The sequence below is a fragment of the Oncorhynchus gorbuscha genome, linkage group LG02 (genome assembly GCF_021184085.1).
Source record: "Oncorhynchus gorbuscha isolate QuinsamMale2020 ecotype Even-year linkage group LG02, OgorEven_v1.0, whole genome shotgun sequence".
Lineage (NCBI taxonomy): Eukaryota > Metazoa > Chordata > Actinopteri > Salmoniformes > Salmonidae > Oncorhynchus > Oncorhynchus gorbuscha.
In genome coordinates, this window is record NC_060174.1 from 36,617,449 (window position 1) to 36,639,749 (window position 22,301).

The window sequence follows — 22,301 nt, forward strand, 5'->3', positions numbered from 1 at the left end:
TGTAGGATCACCACTTTATTTTAACAATGTGAAATGTCAGAATAATAGTAGAGAGAATAATTAATTTGAGCTTTTATTTCTTATTTCACAGTCCCAGTGCGTCAGAAGTTTATATACACTCAATTAGTATTTGGTAGCATTGCCTTTAAATTGTTTAACTTGGGTCAAATGTTTCATGTAGCCTTCCACAAGCTTCCCACAATAAGTTGGGTTAATTTTGGCCCATTCCTCCTGACAGAGCTTGTGTAACTTAGGTTTGTAGGCCTTGCTTGCACACGCTTTTTCAGTTCTGCCCACACATTTTCTATGGTATTGAGGTAAGGGTTTGTGATGGCCACTCCAATACCTTGACTTGGCTGTCCTTAAGCCATGTTGCCACAACTTTGGAAGTATGCTTGGGCTCTTTGTCCATTTGGAAGACTCAATTGCGACCAAGCTTTAACTTCCTGACTGATGTGAATATATTGAAGCAACATCAAAAAAATTCCCACCCCATGATGCCATCAATTTTGTGAAGTGAACCAATCCCTCCTGCAGCAAAGCACCCCACAACATGATGCTGCCACACCGTGCTTCACGGTTGGGATGGTGTTCTTCAGCTTTGCATTATTTAAACCAAATTGAACATGTATCATTATTTATTTGAGAATGAATAGATTTTACTTATCTATTATATTAAGTTAAAATATCATTGTTCATTCAGTATTGTTGTAATTGTCATTATTACAAACATATATTTGTAATTTATATAAATTGGCCTATTTAATCGGTATTTGCTTTTTTTGGTCCTCCAATAATCAGTATCGGCGTTGAAGAAAATCATAATCAGTCAACTTCTAGTACGGTCACTGTGGGGACAATGTCGTCAATGCACTTATTGATGAAGCCAGTGACTGAGATCAAATCAAAATTTATTGAACATATACACATGATTAGTAGATGTTATTTCAGGTGGAGTGAAATGCTTGTTTTTCTAGCTCCGCCACCCCTTTCCCTCCAAACATAACAATAGTCATTTTGGCCGAACAGTTCTATTTTTATTTCATCAGACCAGAGGACATTTCTCCAAATAGTACAATCTTCGTCCCCATGTGCAGTTGCAAACTGTAGTCTGACTTTTTTTATGGCGGTTTGGAGCAGTGACTTCTTCCTTGCTGAGCGGCCTTTCAGGTTATGTCGATTTATTGGACTTGTTTTACTGTGGATATAGATAGTTTTGTACCTGTCTCCTCCAGCATCTTCACAAGGTCCTTTGCTGCTGTTCTGGTATTGATTTGCATTTTTTGTACCAAAGTACATTCATCTCTAGGAGACAGAACGTGTCTCCTTCCTGAGCGCTATGATGGCTGCGTGGTCCCATGGTGTTTATACGTGCGTACTATTGTTTGTACAGATGAACGTGGTACCTTCAGGCATTTGGAAATTGCTCCCAAGAATGAACCAGACTTGTGGAGGTCGATTGGTTGATTTCCTTTGATTTTGCCATGATGTCAAGCAAAGAGGCACTGAGTTTGAAGGTAGGCCTTGAAATACATTCACAGGTACACCTCCAATTGACTCAAATGATGTCAATTCGCTCATCAGAAGCTTCTACAGCCATGACATCATTTTCTGGAATTTTCCAAGCTGTTGAAAGGCACAGTCAACTTAGTGTATGTAAACTTCTGACCCACTGGAATTGTGATACTGTGAATTATAAGTGAAATAATCTGTCTGTAAACAATTGGAAGAATTACTTTTGTCATGCACAAAGTAGATGTCCTAACCGACCAAAACTATAGTTTGATAACAAGACATTTGTGAAGGGGTTTGAAATACACTTAGGTTGGAGTCATTAAAACATGTAAACTTGTAGCTGTATTTATTTGAGAGGGGTAAAGAAATATTTTTTTCGGGCACCAGGCAGGTATTAACCATGCCGAAAGGAAAAGGGTAGAATAGAGAGAGTACCACTACCAGACCCACACACATCAGCAGAAGACACTGCCTAGAGTGTAGCAGGTTTACCAGATAGCCAGTGTAGAGAAAAGGGAATACACACCCTATAAAACCCACATCACAGCACAGGGGTAATCCAACCAAGACTACCTCATATAATAATAATAAATGGCAGAGCAATTGAACAGAAACTTCGTACAAGAAAGAACCCAGTCATCAACAGAGGATTTGCAATAATATGTATTAACGTCCAGTGGAGGAGTGCAGAGAGTATGAATGTGGGGGGGTGTTCATAGACACAAAGGCCTTAAAGATGTCCACAATCTTCTCGGCCACATGTTATTAGTACACCCCACCGCAATACAGTTCAAATAACAATACACCCAAATACTTCTGGCAGGGCAATAATAGTCCAGCTCTAATGAACTTCAATGGGAAATGCATTTGAAAAATAGAAAGTCTTGCAGGGTAAAGCACTGGAACAATAGTGGGAAGAAGAGAGATCTTAGCTGTGGTCTTCAGGCTGTCTGACCGTTCAATGGTTTGTTGGTCAAAGCTTCGCAATAATGTTGCTACTAATCCATGCGATCCATAACCGGCGCGGTCCCAAACAATAACAACCACGACCTACAACTGTCACACCGATGATTGAGTTAAATACTTTATAAACTACACATGCTGAAAATAAACCAAACTTCTGCAGCATAGCACACACAATCAAACTGTCGCGCCAACCAAGTGCTCCTCCCCAAAGAGCTGAACAAACTGTCTTTATTTCCTCCTTCCTTACTGCTGATGTGCTCTTAACGTGGCAGCGCACGGTGAAGGCTCCGTGCAGGATTTTGCCACACTCCTCCTCCCATGAAAAAACAAAGCCTGTAGATAGAGTGTATGCAGGCTTTGACAGGTTCATGTTCCTGCTACTCAGAACCAAGGAAATCCTTATCATTAGAGTCCTCCACGAAGAGGTTATGATCACATGGATTAGTAGCAACATTATTGTAAAGCTTTGACCAACAAACCTTCGAACGGTCAGACAGTACACCGGCAAGCCTGAAGACCACAGCTAAGATCTCTTCTCCTCTTTCCCTCTCTCTTCCCACTATTGTTCCAGTGCTTTACCCTGCAACCAGACGTTTTGCCTGCATTCCAGCTCTTCTGCCGTAGGGTAGCAGGGCTTTAGGTCAACAACATGCACTGTCCTGACATCTTCCCCAGTGTCCTCCAAACAGACCAAGTAGTTCACTGGTCCCAACTGCTGCACTACACTGTATGGACTATTCTATCTCGAAGCTAGCTTGGCAGTGAACATCTTAGATGCCTTTGACATATGATGTGAACGTACCCAGACATGAGACTGGGGTGGAAAACGCATGTGTCGTCTATGTTTGTCAGTTTCTCAGCTGTCGTTGTTTGGCTTTGGTTTTCCTGGCTTCCACCCTGGCTAGCAAGGTGTGGTGGTGTTGGACGCCTTCAAACGCTGGGCAGTCAGGTGAAACATTGGAACTTTGCAAGACTCTGTCCATCCGACCTTTTAGTGGTCTTCCCAGGTGGAGTTCGGCGGGAGTGACCCCAGAAGTCTCCTGCACAGCAGAGTTCAGTGCAAAGCGAAATTCCGGAAGATGCTGATACCACCTTGTGTGCTGATCCCCCACGAATGAAGCAATCATCCCCTTCAGGGTTCGGTTTACCCTCTCGGTAATGTTTGTCTGAAGATGGTAGGCTGTGGTCAGCTTGGCAATTATACCCCAGTAGGTACAGAGCTCTTTGTATATTCCTGATATGAACTGCGGACCTCGGTCAGAGAGGATTTGGTCTGGAATTCCGAATCTGGTAAAGACCTCCCTTCGCAGAATTAGAGCAATGGCTGATGCAGTAGCTTTGCGGAGGGCATCAACTCCACCCAGTGTGTGTAGTAGTTCACTACCACCAATAAAAATTCATTCCGTGTCCCCCAGCTGGGAGGAAAAGGTCCCATGAGGTCAATTCCCAACATTTCATTTGGATGATTCACCTCGGTCTGCTGCATTTTTCCAGCAAGTCTGCCAATGTCTGGTTTGTTTTTCTGGCAGACTTCACACTGCTGTACAAACTTCCGTTTATCAACCCACATGCCTGGCCAGTAAACTACCTCTTGTAGTCTTCGATAAGTCTTAAACTCAAAGATGGCAACTCATGGGATTAGCATGATAAACTTGGATTATCTGGTCACTCAATGTAGAGGGAATGAAGACGCGATAATGGGTGCTGTGTATTTCATCTCCTCTTGGAGTTTTTCAATACACTTTATCCTGAATTATGCTATACTTATCATTGAAGCGACTCTTGGAGTCTTCTTCCTACAGACTCTTGTGGAACGCCATGGTGGCAGCATCCTTCTGCTGCGCTCTCCATACACTCTCGTCATCCAGAGGAAAGGAATCATCCAGACATTTAGCGGTAGTATAAGTACTGCACAAGGGAGGACAAACATTGGCAGTCTCTGTAATCCGAGAAAGGGCATCTGGTACAACGTTCAGTTTTCCTTTGCGATACTCGATGATGAAGTCAAACTTCTGCAGTCTGATAGCCCAGCAAATAAGACGGCTGTTTGTCTTGCCTGATGCCAGAACCCACTGCAGGGCAGCATGGTCTGTGACAACGGTGAAGATCTTCGCCTCCAAGTAGTAGCTCCATTTCTTCACAGCGAGGCACTCCCTTTCAGTCGTTGAATAATTCCTCTCGGCTGAATTAAGGATGTGACTTGCATAAGCAAGAACTTATTCTGTTCCAAGTCCTGTTTGTTGAGCCAAGACTGCTCCAAGTCCTGTTTGACTTGTATCCGTGTACACAATGAAATGAGCATTGAGGTTAGGATGTCCAATCACTGGATTAGTAATACGACTGTTGTTGAGTGCTTCAAATGCACTTTGGCATGCAGGGGTCCATTGGAAATTCACACCTTTCTTCTTAAGGTGGTTGAGGGGTTCGGCGACCTTTGAGAAGTCAGGCACAAACCTGTGGGACCATCCAGCCATACCCAGAAACTGCTTAACAGCCTTGAGGGATGTGGGAATTGGGAATTCCTGCACGGCTGCAACTTTGGCTGGATCTGCATGGATACCTTCAGCATTAACCACATGATCAAGGAACTTGAGTTCTGGCAGACAGAAACGACACTTCAAGGTCAAACCTGCAGCCTTTAGTCTGTCGAAGACTGACTGTATGTCTTGCAGATGATCCGCGACAGAGGAGGAGTAGATTATGATGTCATCCAGATACACAAGACAAGTTCTACCCCTCGGGTCTCCCAGGACAGTCTCCATCAACCTTTGGAAGGTTGCGGAATAGGAATAAGACCGCTAGTTGTGCTGTCTAAATACTTCATGGTGGGCATTAAAGCTGACCCAATTGTATGCAAGTCACCAAGCCTTTGTAGATGTTCAGTCTTCTGTCCTTTCTGACCTTTTCCTGAATCCTGACGCCGGACATAGAGCGGGCAAGAATCTGGAGGATGTTGGACTTTACACCTCCAACACATAACTGGACTTTTGTCCTGGATCTTGGGTACAAATATCTGAGACTGTTTAGCCCCAGGAGAGTTATGGGTATACTGGGATGAGGGAACAGGGTTTTTAGTTTGGAAGTGGTGCTTCCAGTCCTGCTCAAACTGAGTCCCCAGACCCACCAAATCATCCACATTCTGCACACGTTCTCGAAGTCGACTAGCAAGGTGGGGAAACATGTTCTTAAGGAGTTTGACCATCTCCTGCTCAGTAATGTCAGCCTTCCATCTCATCTCCTACATATAACTCGATAGGAGAAGGCAAAGTCCCGTATTGGCTCTGCTTCACCCTGGACTCTGTTACGAACACGTTCCGCCAGTTCATCCCCATAGTCCTCTGAGAGGAAGGCTGAGAGGAATATTTTTTGAAACTCCTCCCAGTTTGACACGTGTTCACAGGCTTTCTCCCACCAGCTGTACCATGGAGAACACTGTGGAGGGTGGCAAGATCCTCCAAGTCAGTAAGGGGCCGGATAGAAAGACAATCATTACACTTAGATAAGAAAAACAGTGGATCAACATCATCTTCTGGGCTGCCAAAAGTGGGGATAAGTAGTTTGATAGGGAGGGAGTACTCTAGAGGAGGCATGACAATGGCAGCGGGAGTTCTGTTTAACAGTATCTTCAGAGGGTTTTTTGTAGTGCTGCCTGTTCCTATTCCCTTACTGGCCAAGCCAGTGGCAGAGGTAAAACCGGAGGGAGGTGCAGAAGATTTGTCTAGAAGGGAAAAGCACTGCATTACCTACTGGTGCAACGATTCCATTTAAAGGTCTGTAGCCTTCTGTGCTTTTTCCATCTCATTAACGGTGTCCTTTTTGAGTCTGTTCAATCAAAAATCGTAGTTCCCCTGTGAGAGAGTCATTCATGTCCTCCATAACTTCCTTCAGATAAGAACACGCTCCCTTCACAACAGAGGCTGACTCCTCTGCTCTCTGTTTTTGTTCCTCCTCAAGAAAGATTGTGACTTGATGGTTAGTTTCCATTTGTGTTTTGAACCGGTGCAGTTTTCCTTGAATATCCTGCTTCAGAGAATCTTGTAAATATTTCTCTCTGAACAATTTGGTTTTCCTCCATTTGACAGGGAAGGTAATCCAACCTCCGCTGCACATCTGTCTGAGCTTCCACACAATCACAGAGTTTGCGAATGGCCTTCTCCTGCATTGTCAAACTATGATTGGTTGTGTGTCCAGTGATCACAGATACACCTCTCCAAGTCTTTCTGGACAGGGTAACAGGAAGAGGTTGAGAGGAGGGTAATGGTGGAGATGTTATAGGTGAGCCGGAAGCCTGGGGTTTAGGGTCAGTGCTATCCAACTCCATTAGTCCATCGAGTCCTTTTACAATGAAAGAATCCCGAACATGATTACCATCAGGTGTGTCCATATTGACACAGTATGGGGTTCCAACAAAAGACCTGATTCAACATAGTGTGGATGGTGTCATGGGTGTTTCTCTTCAAGTCCCTGTTTTGGGCGCCAATTCTGTAGCGTTATTTATTAGAGAGGGGTACAGAGATTTTTTTGGGCGCCAGGCAGGTATTAACCATGCCGAAAGGAAAAGAGTAGAATAGAGTACCACTACCAGACCCACACACATCAGCAGAAGAGACTGCCTAGAGTGTAGCCTGTTTACCAGATAGCCAGTGGCGAGAAAAGATAATTCACACCCTATAAAACTCACATCACAGCACAGGGGAAACCCCACCCAGAATACCTCATATAATAATAATAATAATAATAATAATAAATGGCAGAGCAATTGAACAGCAACTTCATACAAGAAAGAACCCAGTCATCAACAGAGGATTTGCAATAATATGTATTATCTTCCAGTGGAGGAGTGCAGAGAGTATGAATGTGGGGGGGGTGTTCATAGACACAAAGGCCTTAAAGATGTCCACAATCTTCTCGGCCACATGTTATTAGTTATTAGTACTTCTGGCAGGTCAATAATAGTCCAGCTCTAATGAACTTCAATGGGAAGTGCATTTGAAAAATAGAAAGTCTTGCAGGGTAAAGCACTGGAACAATAGCGGGAAGAGAGAGAAAGAGGAGAAGAGAGATCTTAGCTGTGGTCTTCAGGCTTGCCGGTATACTGTCTGACCGTTCGATGGTTTGTATGTCAAAGCATCGCAACAATGTTGTTGCTAATCCATGCGATCCATAACCGGCATGGTCTCAAACGATAACAACCACGACCTAGAACTGTCACACCGATGATTGAGTTAAATACTTTATAAACTACACACGCTGAAAATAAACCAAACTTCTGCAGCATAGCACACACAATCAAACTGTCGCGCCAACCAAGTGCTCCTCCCCAAAGAGCTGAACAAACTGTCTTTATTTCCTCCTTCCTTACTGCTGATGTGCTCTTAAAGTGGCAGCGCACGTTGAAGGCTCCATGCAGGATTTTGCCACACATTTCCAACTTCAACTTTATGTATATAGTCTTAATTTATTTCCGCATAGATGTGAGTGTTGGGTATAATGTTGTGTAATTTGTTAGATTTTACTTGTTAGATATAACTGCACTGGTGTAGCTAGAAGCACAAGCATTACGCTACACCTGAAATAACATCTACTAATCATGTGTATGTGTCCAATAAAGTTTGATTTGATTTGACCTCTGTCACTGGCTTCATTAATAAGTGCATTGACGACGTTGTCCCCACAGTGACCGTACTAGAGTTTGACCGATTATGATTTTTTTTTCACCGCCGATACTGATTAATGGAGGACCAAAAAAAAGCAGATACCGATTAATCGGCCAATTATTTACAATTTTATGTATTTGTAATAATGACAATTACAAAAATACTGAATGAACAATGAACCCTTATTTTTTTTAACTCTATATAATACATAACATCTATTTGGTCTCAAATAAATAATGAAACATGTTCAATTTGGTTGAAATAATGCAAAATCACAGTGTTGGAGAAGAAAGTAAAGATGCAATATGTGCCATGTAAAAAAAAAAAAGCTAACGTTTAAGTTCCTTGCTCAGAACATATGAATGCTGATGGTTCAATATTCCCAGTTAAGAAGTTTTAGGTTGTAGTTATTATATGAATTATGACGCGTCGACTATTTCTCTCTCTACCATTTGTATTTCATATACCTTTGACTATCGGATGTTCTTATAGGCACTTTAGTATAGGCTTGCAGTCATAAACAGCGCTGTGCCTCAAGCATTGCTAAGAGCTGCTGGAAAAACGCAGGAAAGTGCTGTTTGCATGAATGCATATGAGACTGCTGCTGCCTACCACCGCTCAGTCAGACTGCTCTATCAAATCATGGACTTAATTATAATGAACACACAGAAATACAAGCCTTTGGTGATTAATATGGTCAAATCCAGAAACTATAATTTTGAAAACAAAATGTTTATTCTTTCAGTGAAATACAGAACCATTCCGTATTTTTTCGAAAGTGGCAACCCTAAGTCTAGATATTGCTGTTACATTGCACAACCTTCAATGTTATGTAAAATTTCGGCAAATTAATTACGGTCTCTGTTAGGAAGAAATACAGTTTGCAATGAGCCAGGCGGCCCAAACTGTTGCATTTACCCTGACTGCTTGCATTGAACGCAAGAGAAGTGACACAATTTCCCTAGTTAATATTGCCTGCTAACATGCATCTTAACTAAATATGCAGGTATAAAAATATACTGCTGTGTATTGATTTTAATAAAGCCATTGATGTTTATAGTTAGGTACATTTGTGCAACGAATGTGCTTTTTCGTCAAGGCGCTTTTGATAAATCATCAACCATTTGGCAAAGTTGAAGTAGGCTGTGATTTGATACATTTAACAGGCAAGATTGATTATATGCAACTCAGGACAAGCTAGTTAAAGTAGTAATATGAACCATGTGTACTGTAGTTAACTGGTGGTTATGTGAAGATGGATTTGTTTACAAGATAAGTTGCTAGATAAACTTATCTTGGCTCATTGCCGCCACACGGTCCTTTTGACGCTGCAATCGCGTAACAGGTGGTCAGCCTGCCATGCAGTTTCCTCATGGATTGCAATGTAATCGGCCATAATCGGTGTCCAGAAAAGGCAGATTACCGATTGTTATGAAATTGGACCTAATTAATCGTCCAGCCGATTAATCGGTCTACCTCTAGACCGTATGTACATATCCCAACCAGAAGCTATGGGTTACAGGCAACAACCACACCGAGCTAAAGACTAGAGCTGCTTTCAAGGAGCGAAACACTAATCCGGACGCTTATAAGAAATCCCGCTATGCATTTACACAAACCATCAAATAGGCAAAGCTTCAATACAGGACTAAGATTGAATTTTACTACACTGGCTCTGACGTTCGTCGGATGTGGCAGGGCTTGAAAACTATGACTCCAACACCATTATTAAGTTTGCTGACGACACAACAGTGGCAGGCGTGATCACCTACAACGATGAGACACCCTATAGGGAGGAGGTCAGACAACAACCTCTCCCTCAATGTGAGCAAGACAAAGGAGCTGATCATGGACTACAGGAAAAGGTTGGCCAAACAGGCACCCATTAACATCGACGGGACTGAAGTGGAGCGGGTCGAGAGTTTCAGGTTCCTTGGTGTACACATCACCATCTAACTAACATGGTCCAAACACACCAAGACAGTTGTGAAGAGGGCACAACAACACATTTCTGCCTTCAGGAGACTGAAAAGATTTGGCATGGGTCCCCAGATCCTCAGTTATACAACTGCACCATCGAGGATCCTGACTGATTGCATCACCTCCTGGTATGAAAACTTACGCTCAAACTGAATTTGAGCGTAAGGCACTACAGAGGGTGGTGCGTACATCCCAGTACATCACTGGGGCCAATCTTCCTGACATCCAGGACCTACACTACTGTTAAAAAGTTTGGGGTCACTTAGAAATGTCCTTGCCTTTGAAAGAAAAACACTTTTTCATCCATTAAAATAATATCAAATTGATCAGAAATACAGTGTAGACATTGTTAATGATGTAAATTACTATTGTAGCTGGAAACGTCAGATTTTTGTTTATTTTTATGGAATATCACATAGGTGTACAGAGGCCCATTATCAGCAACGATCACTCCTTGTGTTCCAATGGCACGCTGTGTTAGCTAATCCAAGTTTATAATTTTAAAAGGCTAATTGATCATTAGAAAACCCTTTTTCAATTATGTTAGCACAGCTGAAAACAGTTGTTCTGATTTAAAGAACCAATAAAACTGTCCTTCTTTAGACTAGTTGAGTGTCTGAAGCATCAGCATTTCTGGGTTTGATTACAGGCTCAAAATGGCCAGAAACAAAACTTTCTTCTGAAACTCCTCAGTCTATTCTTGTTCTGAGAAATGAAGGCTATTCCATGTGAGAATTTTCCAAGAAACTGAAGATCTCGTACAACACTGTGTACTACTCCCTTCACAGAACAGGGAAATCTGGCTTTAACCAGAATAGAAAGAGGAGTGGGAGGCCCCAGTGCACAACTGAGCAAGAGGACAAGTACATTAGTGTCTGTCTAGTTTGAGAAACAGACGCCTCACAAGTCCTCAACTGGCAGCTTCATTAAATAGTATGCGCAAAACACAAGTCTCAACGTCAACAATAAAGACGCGACTCCGGGATGCTCAGTTCCTCTGTCCAGTGTCTGTGTTCTTTTGCCCATTTTAATCTTTTCTTTTTATTGGCCAGTCTGAGCTATGGCTTTTTCATTGCAACTCAGCCTAGATGTCTAATGTTAACATAATTGGAGATAGTTTGTACACACAGTGATATCAGCGACAACAGTCCTGTAGTTGCTTTTTTCATTACAGTAAGGAGAGTTCACAAAGGCCTAAATAGTTTATTTTCAGACAGCAATTCATATTGAATAACATCCCAAATAATTTCCCTGTATCACATTGTAGGCTGTTGCTGGTCAGGAGCTCTGTGTGTGTGTTTATGATCTAGCCATGATTTCTGATTTAGCACTATTACAGTATGCAATTTTGCCCAGTTAGACAATGATCTAGTTTTAAGTTTCCACCTTTTTTGATGTTTTTGCTGACACTGCTTCACAGTAGTTCTATATACATCTGTACTAAGCCCTGTCTGGAATGTCCTGTCCTCACTAGAAAACCTGCATTGCAGCATTTACTTCTGAGCCTTACAAAAGTATCTTACTAATGGAGTAGATAGCTGAGCTTCTGTTGTAACTAATGGACCACAGTTATACAGATGGTTTATAGAAAACAAGATGATGAGCTCATGAACTGTTGTCTGCAAACTGGGGGTGGGGGGGATTATGGCTGAACTCCTATGTCTGCTTAGAGAGCAAGGCAAAATATGGAGGATGTGTGGGTTCTTGTGTCTGGTGAGTGAGGCACAGAACTAAATAGTGATGGGCCATATCTCAGAGCAGTCGTCCCCAGGGTCGGAGCACTCTGTGTGGACATCACTCAGAGAGCTGCTCACCTCCGGAAGGGTGGTGGTCAGGTACATGAGGACTGGAGGTGAAATCACAAATGTTTGTGTGTGTGTGTACTATGTGTAAATATTAACGTTCTCCCTCCCGTTCTTCCAGGCCTTCCCATGACATCAGTCTGGAGGAGTTTGATGATGAGGATCTGTCTGAAATCACAGATGACTGTGGAATAGGACTCAACTACGACTCTGATCCATACGAGAAGGTGGAACGCATGCAAGCACACACATACACAAACACACAGGCACATACATACACCAATGTAATGTAGTGAAACAGCATGTCTGTAATTAATAACTTTTCTGGGGGCTATTCTGCTCTCCTCAATAAATAGATTAGCTTGCAGACGGCTTCAAACTACTGTTGTGTAACCTAAAAGCTCCTCCTATAGTACAGATAGAAAACAAAGGTCTTCCTACAAATTTGAAGCAAAGCACCTTGGCTGTCAGTCTGTTTGGGTTTCTTTGTGTGGCTGTGTGTGTCTCTGCCAACACATGGTGCTCAGGGCTTTGATTGACAATTGCTGTGGGTGACAGAGAGATTGAATATGAGAGAGGGAGAGAGTGATTGACTCCCCCGGTATAGCCATTGGAGGTGATAACTGCCAATTTGTGTGTACTCGGCTCATCTCTTATAGAAGCGGTAACTTGCTGTTAATACCTGTGTTACCAGAGCTCATTACATTAGTGACCTTATACTAAGCTCAGTCCTGCCCTATCATTTCCATCCTATCAACATCAGTTCCAGCATCAGAGTAGAATATGAATGGTACTGTGCAACTCAAATCCCCTCTTAGTGACCGAGCTCTGGAGATAATCCACAGACCTGTACTACTTGGAGAAGCACTGGGTCTGCTTCCTCTCTCTCTCTATCTCTGTTTCTCTCTTTAATTATTTATCTGTCACCCCTTTCTCTCATTCCCTCTCCATCCCTCTCCCCATTTTCACTCTCCCTCCCCCCTCACTCTCTCCTGAGGGATGTGAATGTTTTATGGGGCTTTGAGCCATAGCTGCAGAAAAGGGTGAATAACCCAGTGCAGTTTGCTGCTATGCAGAGACAGTCCTCCCGCATCATTCCTTTACACCTTCTCTCCTCCCTCCCTCTCTCTCACCCCTCTCCCATGACTGCTCATTCCTTCATTAGCTGCTTTGCAGAGCTCTGTTCAGAGAGATCCTACCTTCAACCCCCTTCTTTTTACCTCAATTCCTCCTCTTCCCCATAATAGACATGTTTTTGCTTCTGCCTCATTAATCCCACAACAACAAAAAAACTGGGCAATTGAGTTATATTTTTTCAGTCACATGCAAAGTTCTTTCTACAAAGCAATTTGTCAGTGTGTAGAGACGACCCGGGCCTACAACCTCAGAAAGCAAGTTAAGGGAAACACTTTTATCCTTGCAATCTGAGATGTCATATTTCAAACGCAGATCACCCAATGGAACAAACAGGCCCTGACTGCTCAGTCCACAGATGTGTGAGTGTATGCCAGAGACAGTGTCACTCTTTGTTATGTTACATCATCAAACCCACCCCCACCAGGTCACCCAGCCCCAAAGGAACTAATCCTGCTGACTTCAGACTGACACTCTGGATTAAGAACAGAGTTGGAGAGTGGTGTGTGTGTGTGTGTGCATGTGTGTTTGTTTTATGTATTTGATTGGGTGTTTGTCATCAGCCCATTAAGCCTCTATCACACAGTTAAATGGTTTCTGTTTGTTTATACATGTGCCTGTATTTGTATGTGTGCTGTATGTGTGTGTGATAAAGCACTGCAATAATTTTGTAGAGGTCATCTTTTAGCACTTTCTTTGATCTTCAAGGCTGACAACCAATCAGAAAAGTAGGATTATCCCTCTCCCTTATCCCCATATCTGATTAATAACCATTCATTGTTCACTTCCTAATCTGCATACCCCTTTCCAGATTAGGCTTGGCTCCCTTTGAGTTACACGCACACACACCATCATAAACTGACTTAAACTGATTATTTCCCGGAGCAGAGATATTAGTCTTCAATCATTGGATTTTTTAATATACCAGAAAGGGCATTTCTTGGAGAGAAGATTTAAATGTTTAAAACGTGATAATGTTTTTACAACCAAAGCCCAGGTCTCCCTCCATACTATTGGTGTAAACTGCTGCAGTTACTAATGTATTTTTGAAGATGACCCAGAATGCTTTGAGAAGGAGGAAAACAGATGTTTTCATGCGTGTAATTAAGTTTTTTGACTTGGTTGGACTGTAGTAAACTGCGACACACACACACACACACACAGTACCAGTCAATAGTTTGGACACACCTACTCATTACAGGGTTTTTATAAATGTTTACTTTATTTAGACTATTCTCTACATTGTAGAATAGTAGTGAAGACATAAAAACTATGAAGTAACACATATGGAATCATCTAGTAACCAAAAAAGTGTTAAATCAAAATATATTTCAGATTCTTCAAAGTAGCCACCCTTTGCCTTGTTGAAAGCTTTGCACTGTTGGCATTATGTCCATCAGGATCATGAGATAGTCACCTGGAATGCCAGTTAATTTGTGGATTTTTTTTTTTTTTAGCCAATCAGGTGTGTTGTGACAAGGTAGGGGGGTATACAGAAGATAGCCCTTTTTTGTAAAAGACCAAGTCCACAATATGGCAAGAACAGCTCAAATAAGCAAAGAGAAACAGTCCCATCATTAATTTAAGACTGACTGACCTAATCTGGAAAACTTCAAGGACTTTGAAAGTTTCTTCAATTGCAGTCGCAAAAACCATCAAGTGCTATCATAAAACTGGCTCTCGTGAGGACCGCCACAGGAAAGGAAAACCTAGAGTTACCTCTGCTGCAGAGGATAAGTCCATTAGAGTTTCCAGCTTCAGAAATTGCAGCCCAAATAAATGCTTCACAGAGTTTAAGTAACAGACACATCTCAACATTGTTCAGAGGAGACTCTGTGAATCAGGCCTTCATGGTCAAAATCAGGCCTTCATGGTCAAATTGCTGCAAAGAAACCATTAATAAAGGACACAAATAAGCAGAAGAGTTACTTGGGCCAAGAAACATGAGTCCAAATTTGAGATTTTTGGTTCCAACCGCTGTGTCTATGTGAGACGCAGAGTAGGTGAACAGATGGATGATCTTTGCATTGTGTGGTTCTCACCATTAAAAATGGAGGAGGTGTGGGGGTGCATTTCCGGTGACACTGTCAGTGATTTATTTATAATTCAAGGCACACTTAACCAGAATGGCTACCACAGCATTCTGCAGCGATACGCCATCCCATCTGGTTTCTGCTTAGTGGGACTATCATTTGTTTTTCAACAAGGCAATGACCCAACACACCTCCCGGCTGTGTAAGGGCTATTTGACCATGAAGGAGACTGATGGAGTGCTGCATCATATGGCCTCCACAATCACCCAACCTCTACCCAATTGCGTTGGACTGCAGAGTGAAGAAAAAGCAGCCAAGTGCTCAGCATTTGTGGGAATTCATTCAAGACTGTTGGAAAAGCATTCCAGGTGAAGCTGGTTGAGAGAATACCAAGAGTGTGCAAAGCTGTCATCAAGGCAAAGGTTGGCTATATTTTGATTGGTTTAAACTTTTTTTGGTTACTACATCAAATCAAATGTATTTATATAGCCCTTCGTACATCAGCTGATATCTCAAAGTGCTGTACAGAAATCCAGCCTAAAACCCCAAACAGCAAGCAATGCTCTACCAACTGTAGCTCAGTTGGTAGAGCATGGCACTTGTAACGCCAGAGTAGTGGGTTCGATCCCCGGGACCACCCATACGTAGAATGTATGCACACATGACTGTAAGTCGCTTTGGATAAAAGCGTCTGCTAAATGGCATATATATATATATATATATATATATATATATATATATATATATATATATATATATATATATACATATATATAGAAGCACGGTGGCTAGGAAAAACTCCCTAGAAAGGCCAAAACCCAGGAAGAAACCTAGAGAGGAACCAGGCTATGTGGGGTGGCCAGTCCTCTTCTGGCTGTGCCGGGTGGAGATTATAACAGAACATGGCCAAGATGTTCAAATTTTCATAAATGACCAGCATGGTTGAATAATAACAAGGCAGAACAGTTGAAACTGGAGCAGCAGCACAGTCAGGTGGACCGGGGACAGCAAGGAGTCATCATGTCAGGTAGTCCTGGGGCACGGTCCTAGGGCTCAGGTCCTCCGAGAGAGAAAGAAAGAGAGAATTAGAGAGAGCATATGTGGGGTGGCCAGTCCTCTTCTGGCTGTGCCGGGTGGAGATTATAACAGAACATGGCCAAGATGTTTAAATGTTCATAAATGACCAGCATGGTCGAATAATAGTAAGGCAGAACAGTTGAAACTGGAGCAGCAGCATGGCCAGGTGGACTGGGGACAACAAGGAGTCATCATGTCAGGTAGTCCTGGGGCATGGTCCTAGGGCTCAGGTCCTCCAAGAGAGAGAAATAAAGAAGGAGAGAATTAGAGAACGCACACTTAGATTCACACAGGACACCGAATAGGACAGGAGAAGTACTCCAGATATAACAAACTGACCCTAGCCCCCGACACAAACTACTGCAGCATAAATACTGGAGGCTGAGACAGGAGGGGACAGGAGACACTGTGGCCCCATCCGAGGACACCCCCGGACAGGGCCAAACAGGAAGGATATAACCCCATCCACTTTGCCAAAGCACAGCCCCCATACATGATTCCATGCGTTATTTCATAGTGTTGATGTATTCACTATTATCCTACAGTGTAGAAAATTGTAAAAATAAAGAAAAACCTTGTAATGAGTACATGTAGAGGTAAACTTTTGACTGTTACTGTACACACATAAATAATCAACCTAGGAATGGTTAATTTCCCCATTACGCACAAAGAAGCAATTCCAATTCTGTTATTCCTAATGTTGACATTCTGAATATCATGATGATGATTTTTACTGACTTTGGTCCTCCCACATGTTCTCACTGTCATTCCTATGCAGATGGAGAGGAGAGAACACTGGCCTATATTTCCCATAATGCTTCAGTGAAGAGAAAAGGGAGGTTAACTCCTGACTCTGACTGTTTCTGCACTTTTCCCTTCAGTCTCGTGACTTGTCTGGGAGTTAGATATGAGCTACAGACGAGCTCAAGAGATGAGCTATAAATGAGCATGAGTTGTCTTCCATTCTCTGTTTGCCATGTGAATGAATCTCAGTGAAAGCCTGGTTGGGTGGAAGCAAATGCCTTATTTTCCTGTTGGTATCTATCGATCTTTGGGAGAAGAACCAGAGAGAAATTATAAGAGAAATACAAAATGAATGAATGAAAGAGAGAGTGAGAGGAAGAATGAGAGAGGGCTGTCAGTATTTTGGGAGCAGACGGGATACTCAGTCCCTTGAGTCAGACTCCGGTATAAATCACTGAGCTATCAGGTGAAGTGAGTCTCCCCCTCTACCTCCATCCTCTCTTTCTCTCTCTCTTGCTCTCTCTCTAACAGTGATTAATGCCCCTGCACATATATATTATTCATAATATGCTATAGCAAACGGGTAGTAGACAAATGGGGCCTGTGGGTCTGTGTGTCTCATACTCTTTTAGCTCTCTCCTTTACCGGCACTGTAACAAATTGCTGTAAATTTACAGAAAAACGAAGTTAGCTACTGTAATTATATATTACAGTACTAAAGAGCAATACATTATTGGGCTCAATGTCATTCTGCTACACTTCTCTAATTTTACAATACAATTTTAAAGTAAATAACTTACCTGTTTTGCGTATATTTACAGAAGCATACTATAAATTATGCAGCATTGTAGGAAAATGTTGTGGGTGGCAAAATGTCTCATTACCATATTTTGAGGCGTGCTTTGTAAGAGGCTATTTTTGGTGCACCCATTAGTGACAATGCTGTTCCCCACAGAATACAGTACCATACCATATTTTTTCCTGTAAATCTACAGTAATTAACTGGCTAATGTGCTGCCAGTAATTTTCTGTAATCCAGTATCAAACTGTAACGAAAACAGGTTTAGATTTTTTTTGCGGAGTTATAAAAAATAAAAACTTAAATATTACATTTACATAAGGGTTCAGTATCAAGACACAAGGCGAGACCCAAATGCAGACACAGGTGGCAGATGGTTGGAGTCTTACAATGTTTATTAATCCAAAGGGGTAGGCAAGAGAATGGTCATGGACAGGCAAAAAGGTCAAAACCGGTTCAGAGTCCAGGAGGTACAGAGTGACAGACAGGCTCGTGGTCAAGGCAGGCAGAATGGTCAGGCAGGCAGGTACAAAGTCCGGAAACAGGCAAGGGTCAAAACCGGGAGGACTAGAAAAAGGAGAATGCAAAAAGCCAGAGATCGGGAAAACAGCTGGTTGACTTGGAAACATACAAGACGAACTGGCACAGACAGACAGGATACACAGGGATAAATACACTGGCACAGAGAGACAGGAAACACAGGAATAAATGCACTGGAGAAAACAAGCAACACCTGGAGGGGGTGGAGACAATAGCGAGGACAGGGGAAACTGATCAGGGTGTGACATTCAGATAATTTACTCAGTACTTTGTTGAAGCACCTTTGGCAATGATTACAGCCTCAAGTCTTCTTGGGTATGACGCTACAAGCTTGGCACAACTGTATTTGGGGAGTTTCCCCATTCTTCTCTGCAGATCCTCTCAAGCTCTTTCAGGTTGGATGAGGAGCATCACTGGACAGCTATTTTCAGGTCTCTCCACAGATGTTCAATTGGGTTCAAGTCCTGACTCTGGCTGGGCCACTCAAGGACATTCAGAGACTTGTCCCCAAGCCACCCCTGCATTGTCTTGGCTGTGTGCTTAGGGTCGTTGTCTTGTTGGAAGGTGAACCTTCACCACAGGCTGAGGTCCTGAGTGCTCTGGACAGGTTTATCAAGGATCTCTCTGTACTTTGCTCCGTTCATCTTTCCCTCGATCTTGAATAGTCTCCCAGTTCATGCTCAGTTTGGCCAGGCGGCCAGCTCTAGGAAGAGTGTTGGTGGTTCCTAACTTCTTCCATTTAAGAATGATGGAGGCCACTGTGTTCTTGGGGACCTTTAATGCTGCAGAAATGTTTTTTGTATCTTTCCCCAGATCTGTGCCTCGACACAATCCTGTCTCAGAGCCCTACAGACAATTCCTTCAACCTCATGGCTTGGTTTTTGCTCAGACATGCACTGTCAACTATGGGACCTTATGTGTGCCTTTCCAGATCATGTCCAATCAATTGAATTCACCACATGTTTTAAAAACATCAAGGATGATATGGAAACAAGATGCACCTGAGCTCAATTTCGAGTCTCATAGCAAAGGGTGTGAATAGTTATGTAAATAAGCTATTTCCATTTGTTCCCATCCATTTTAGAATAAGGCTGTAGCGTAACAAAATGTGGAAAAAGGCAAGGGGTCTGAACACTTTCCGACTGCATTGTATAATTAGGGCATGGAGAGGAGCCATTAGATTAATATTGATGGTCCTGGTTTATCAATACCATTTAGTGATTGATTAATAACACTATCTGTTTTTGGATTAACATAGATGTATTAGGAGTATGTGAGTTTGGTCTCCTGTTGTTGGATGTATATACAAGTAGAATGTAATGAACCAATAATGTGATACAAACACAGACAAATGTCACATTAACAAACAGTACAGCAACATTTTCTCCCTCCTATCAATTTAATTCCTCTGGATATAATGGAGCTGGCTCCTATCGTTGAGACAGGGAGAGAGGGGAAACTAATTCAGTCAGCAGAAGGGTTGTGCTTCCGCCAGGCTGGCTGCCTGGCCTGTAGAAGGGAGGGAATGTCAGCTCTGTCTGGACCAACATGGTGGGATGTCCTTGGGTACCTGAGAACTGGGGATTGATCCACAAACACACACACTCATATATTTATAGCTGTCCACTATCACCACTGCCACCAAGGAGCAGAATGTAGTCATTACATTCTTATTGATTTGGTGATGTTTAACTGTAGATAAATTATGTCAATGTTTAAATGTCCACTATGGAGTAACACTGTTATGAGTACATTACAATATCATTAATACACTACCAATACACAACACTATCAGTATGACTTTTAAGATTAATAGATGATCTACAAATGTGATCACACGCAACATTTTTTAAAATACTAATAAAAAGCAATCGATCCATGTTTCTTGTACAGTAGGCTTTGTCATTTGACTTTCTCTGAGAAACTGTGCTGTATGTGTATCTTCTAGATTTCCCTTGGGTTCTAGATTGACGGTTGATTTTAGTTTCTCTGGTGTTAAGGTTTAGCAGGCGTTAGCAGTCCTGTGTGAAGGGGACAAGAAGGTGGGCTTTGATGCTGAGAGAGAGGAGGGAAAGAGAGACCGATGAGGAAAGTGCTGTGCTGTTCAAATGCAAAGTGGATAGCTAGAATATATTCAATCCAGTGTTCTCCCTGTCAAAAGCAATATAGTGTTGTGTTGATTGTAGTGAGTGATGTAACAACGTGTCTATTCACATTGTAGCGACTAAGACAATAAATAAAGATATCATCTACAATTATTGCCACCAACTTTTCACTTGGAGACTGTGATTAGGGCTCCCGGGTGGCGCAGCGGTCTAAGCCACTGCATCTCAGAGCTTGAGGTGTCACTACAGACACCCCGGTTTGATTCCAGGCTGTATCACAACTGGCTGTGATTGGGAGTCCCATAGGGCGGCACACAATAGGCCCAGTGTTGTCTAGGTTTGGCCAGACCTGACTTGCCTAGTTAAATAAAAGGTAAAAACAAATACTTAATGGTACAGTGACTATTTCCGCATACCTTTTGCATGTACAAAGATATACAGTACAAAGATGTGCTGAGTGCTTTTAGCCTGGACAAAATCACACACACACACACACACACACACACACACACACACACACACACACACACACACACACACACACACACACACACACACACACACACACACACACACACACACACACACACACACACACACACAACTGAATCTAATTTAAATGGAATTTTACTATAAAACAGCTAAAACCTGAGGCATCATCAATCCACCCCTCTCTCTCCTTTTCTCTCTGTCTCTTTCTCTCCCCCTTCTAGACTTTGGAGCAAAGTGGACAAGTCACCTGAGCCCCAGCCTACCGCAGTGCTTTGATGTGTGTTTGTGTGCTGATGGGATACTGCAGTGTTATATTCTTCTTGTAGGCTGACTCTGGGTTTAACTGTCCCACAGCTCTCTGAAAACTATTGTATATGAGCCCAGGAAGGTGACTCTGGGGTTGTTCCTTTTGTTCATACTAGCATTTGAGTATTTGCTGACAGCATTGCATTTCAGCCTCTCACAGTGTTAAAATATTGTTAAAGCAATCTCTGCCATACCACCAGTCACTCATTCTCTCTCTCCCTCCCTTCATATCCTCTCTCTCTCTCTCTCTCTCTCAGGACTGTCTGATTCTGGAGAAGAGCGATATTCACCACCCGGTCTGCTCCTTCCAGGACGACTTCCAGGAGTTTGAGATGATCGATGACGAGGATGAGGAGGATGAAGAGGAGGTGGACCCTGATGCTCCACCCTCCCCCTCCGCTTCCCTTCCTCCTTCCCCTACCCTGGGCACTCTGAAGAGCCGGCCCACCACCCTTAACCTCACCACCACTCTCTCTCTCTCTCAGGACTCATTGAACAACAACAGCAGTCTTTCTCCAAAGAAGGGCAGCTGGCAGCACTCTCTACGTAAGCCCACCTCACAAGGTGAATACTGTGCTGTCTTATTACTTACCAATAATAAACCACTACCAACACCTAGCAGCTTATTTCCTCTCAAATACCCTAGCTTTCTAAGGAAAAGGTTTTTTACAAATGTTTGTATGATAATTGATCTACCTAGTCTTGTCTAATTATGCTGTGTTTTTAAATGTTACTGTAAGCTGTTGTCCTTTGCGTGCAGGCCGTCTGTCTCCAACCCACTCATGCCTGGAAGATGGGAGCCACGTGACAGGCCAGTGCCCTTCCCAAACAGCCCCCCAGGCCCCAGCATCCCAGAGCAAAGGTACCCCCCCCCCCACACAAAAAATGGCCGCCCTCCAGAAGTCATCCCCCATAAACATCTAGTGACGTGTTGTAAAAGTGTAGTCGTCCTGTCCTCACTGGCCAGAGCTATAGATATAGACTTTGGCAAACATAGTTTGGGATTCTAAAGAATGGGCTCCATTTTGACACCAAACATTCCAAGTCCAATTGGTGAGAATTAATTTGTTATTGTGTGTTTGGGCCCAACACAGAGCATAGTTTAGATAGGTATGTTTATCTATTGCTCCCATCACTGCCATCCCTACTCT

At 42.7% G+C, this 22,301-nt stretch overlaps 1 protein-coding gene across 1 annotated transcript in view; it reads left to right on the top strand.

The window, feature by feature from the left end:
• The window catches only part of LOC124001786 (C-Jun-amino-terminal kinase-interacting protein 2-like), a 49,759-nt gene that overhangs the window by 13,191 nt on the left and 14,267 nt on the right, over positions 1–22,301 (top strand). Inside the window, exons 2-4 of the mRNA XM_046308864.1 lie at positions 12,042–12,147; positions 21,408–21,714; positions 21,911–22,012. Of these exons, the coding sequence (XP_046164820.1) occupies positions 12,042–12,147; positions 21,408–21,714; positions 21,911–22,012 (515 nt within the window). The remainder of the gene's footprint in view (positions 1–12,041; positions 12,148–21,407; positions 21,715–21,910; positions 22,013–22,301) is intronic.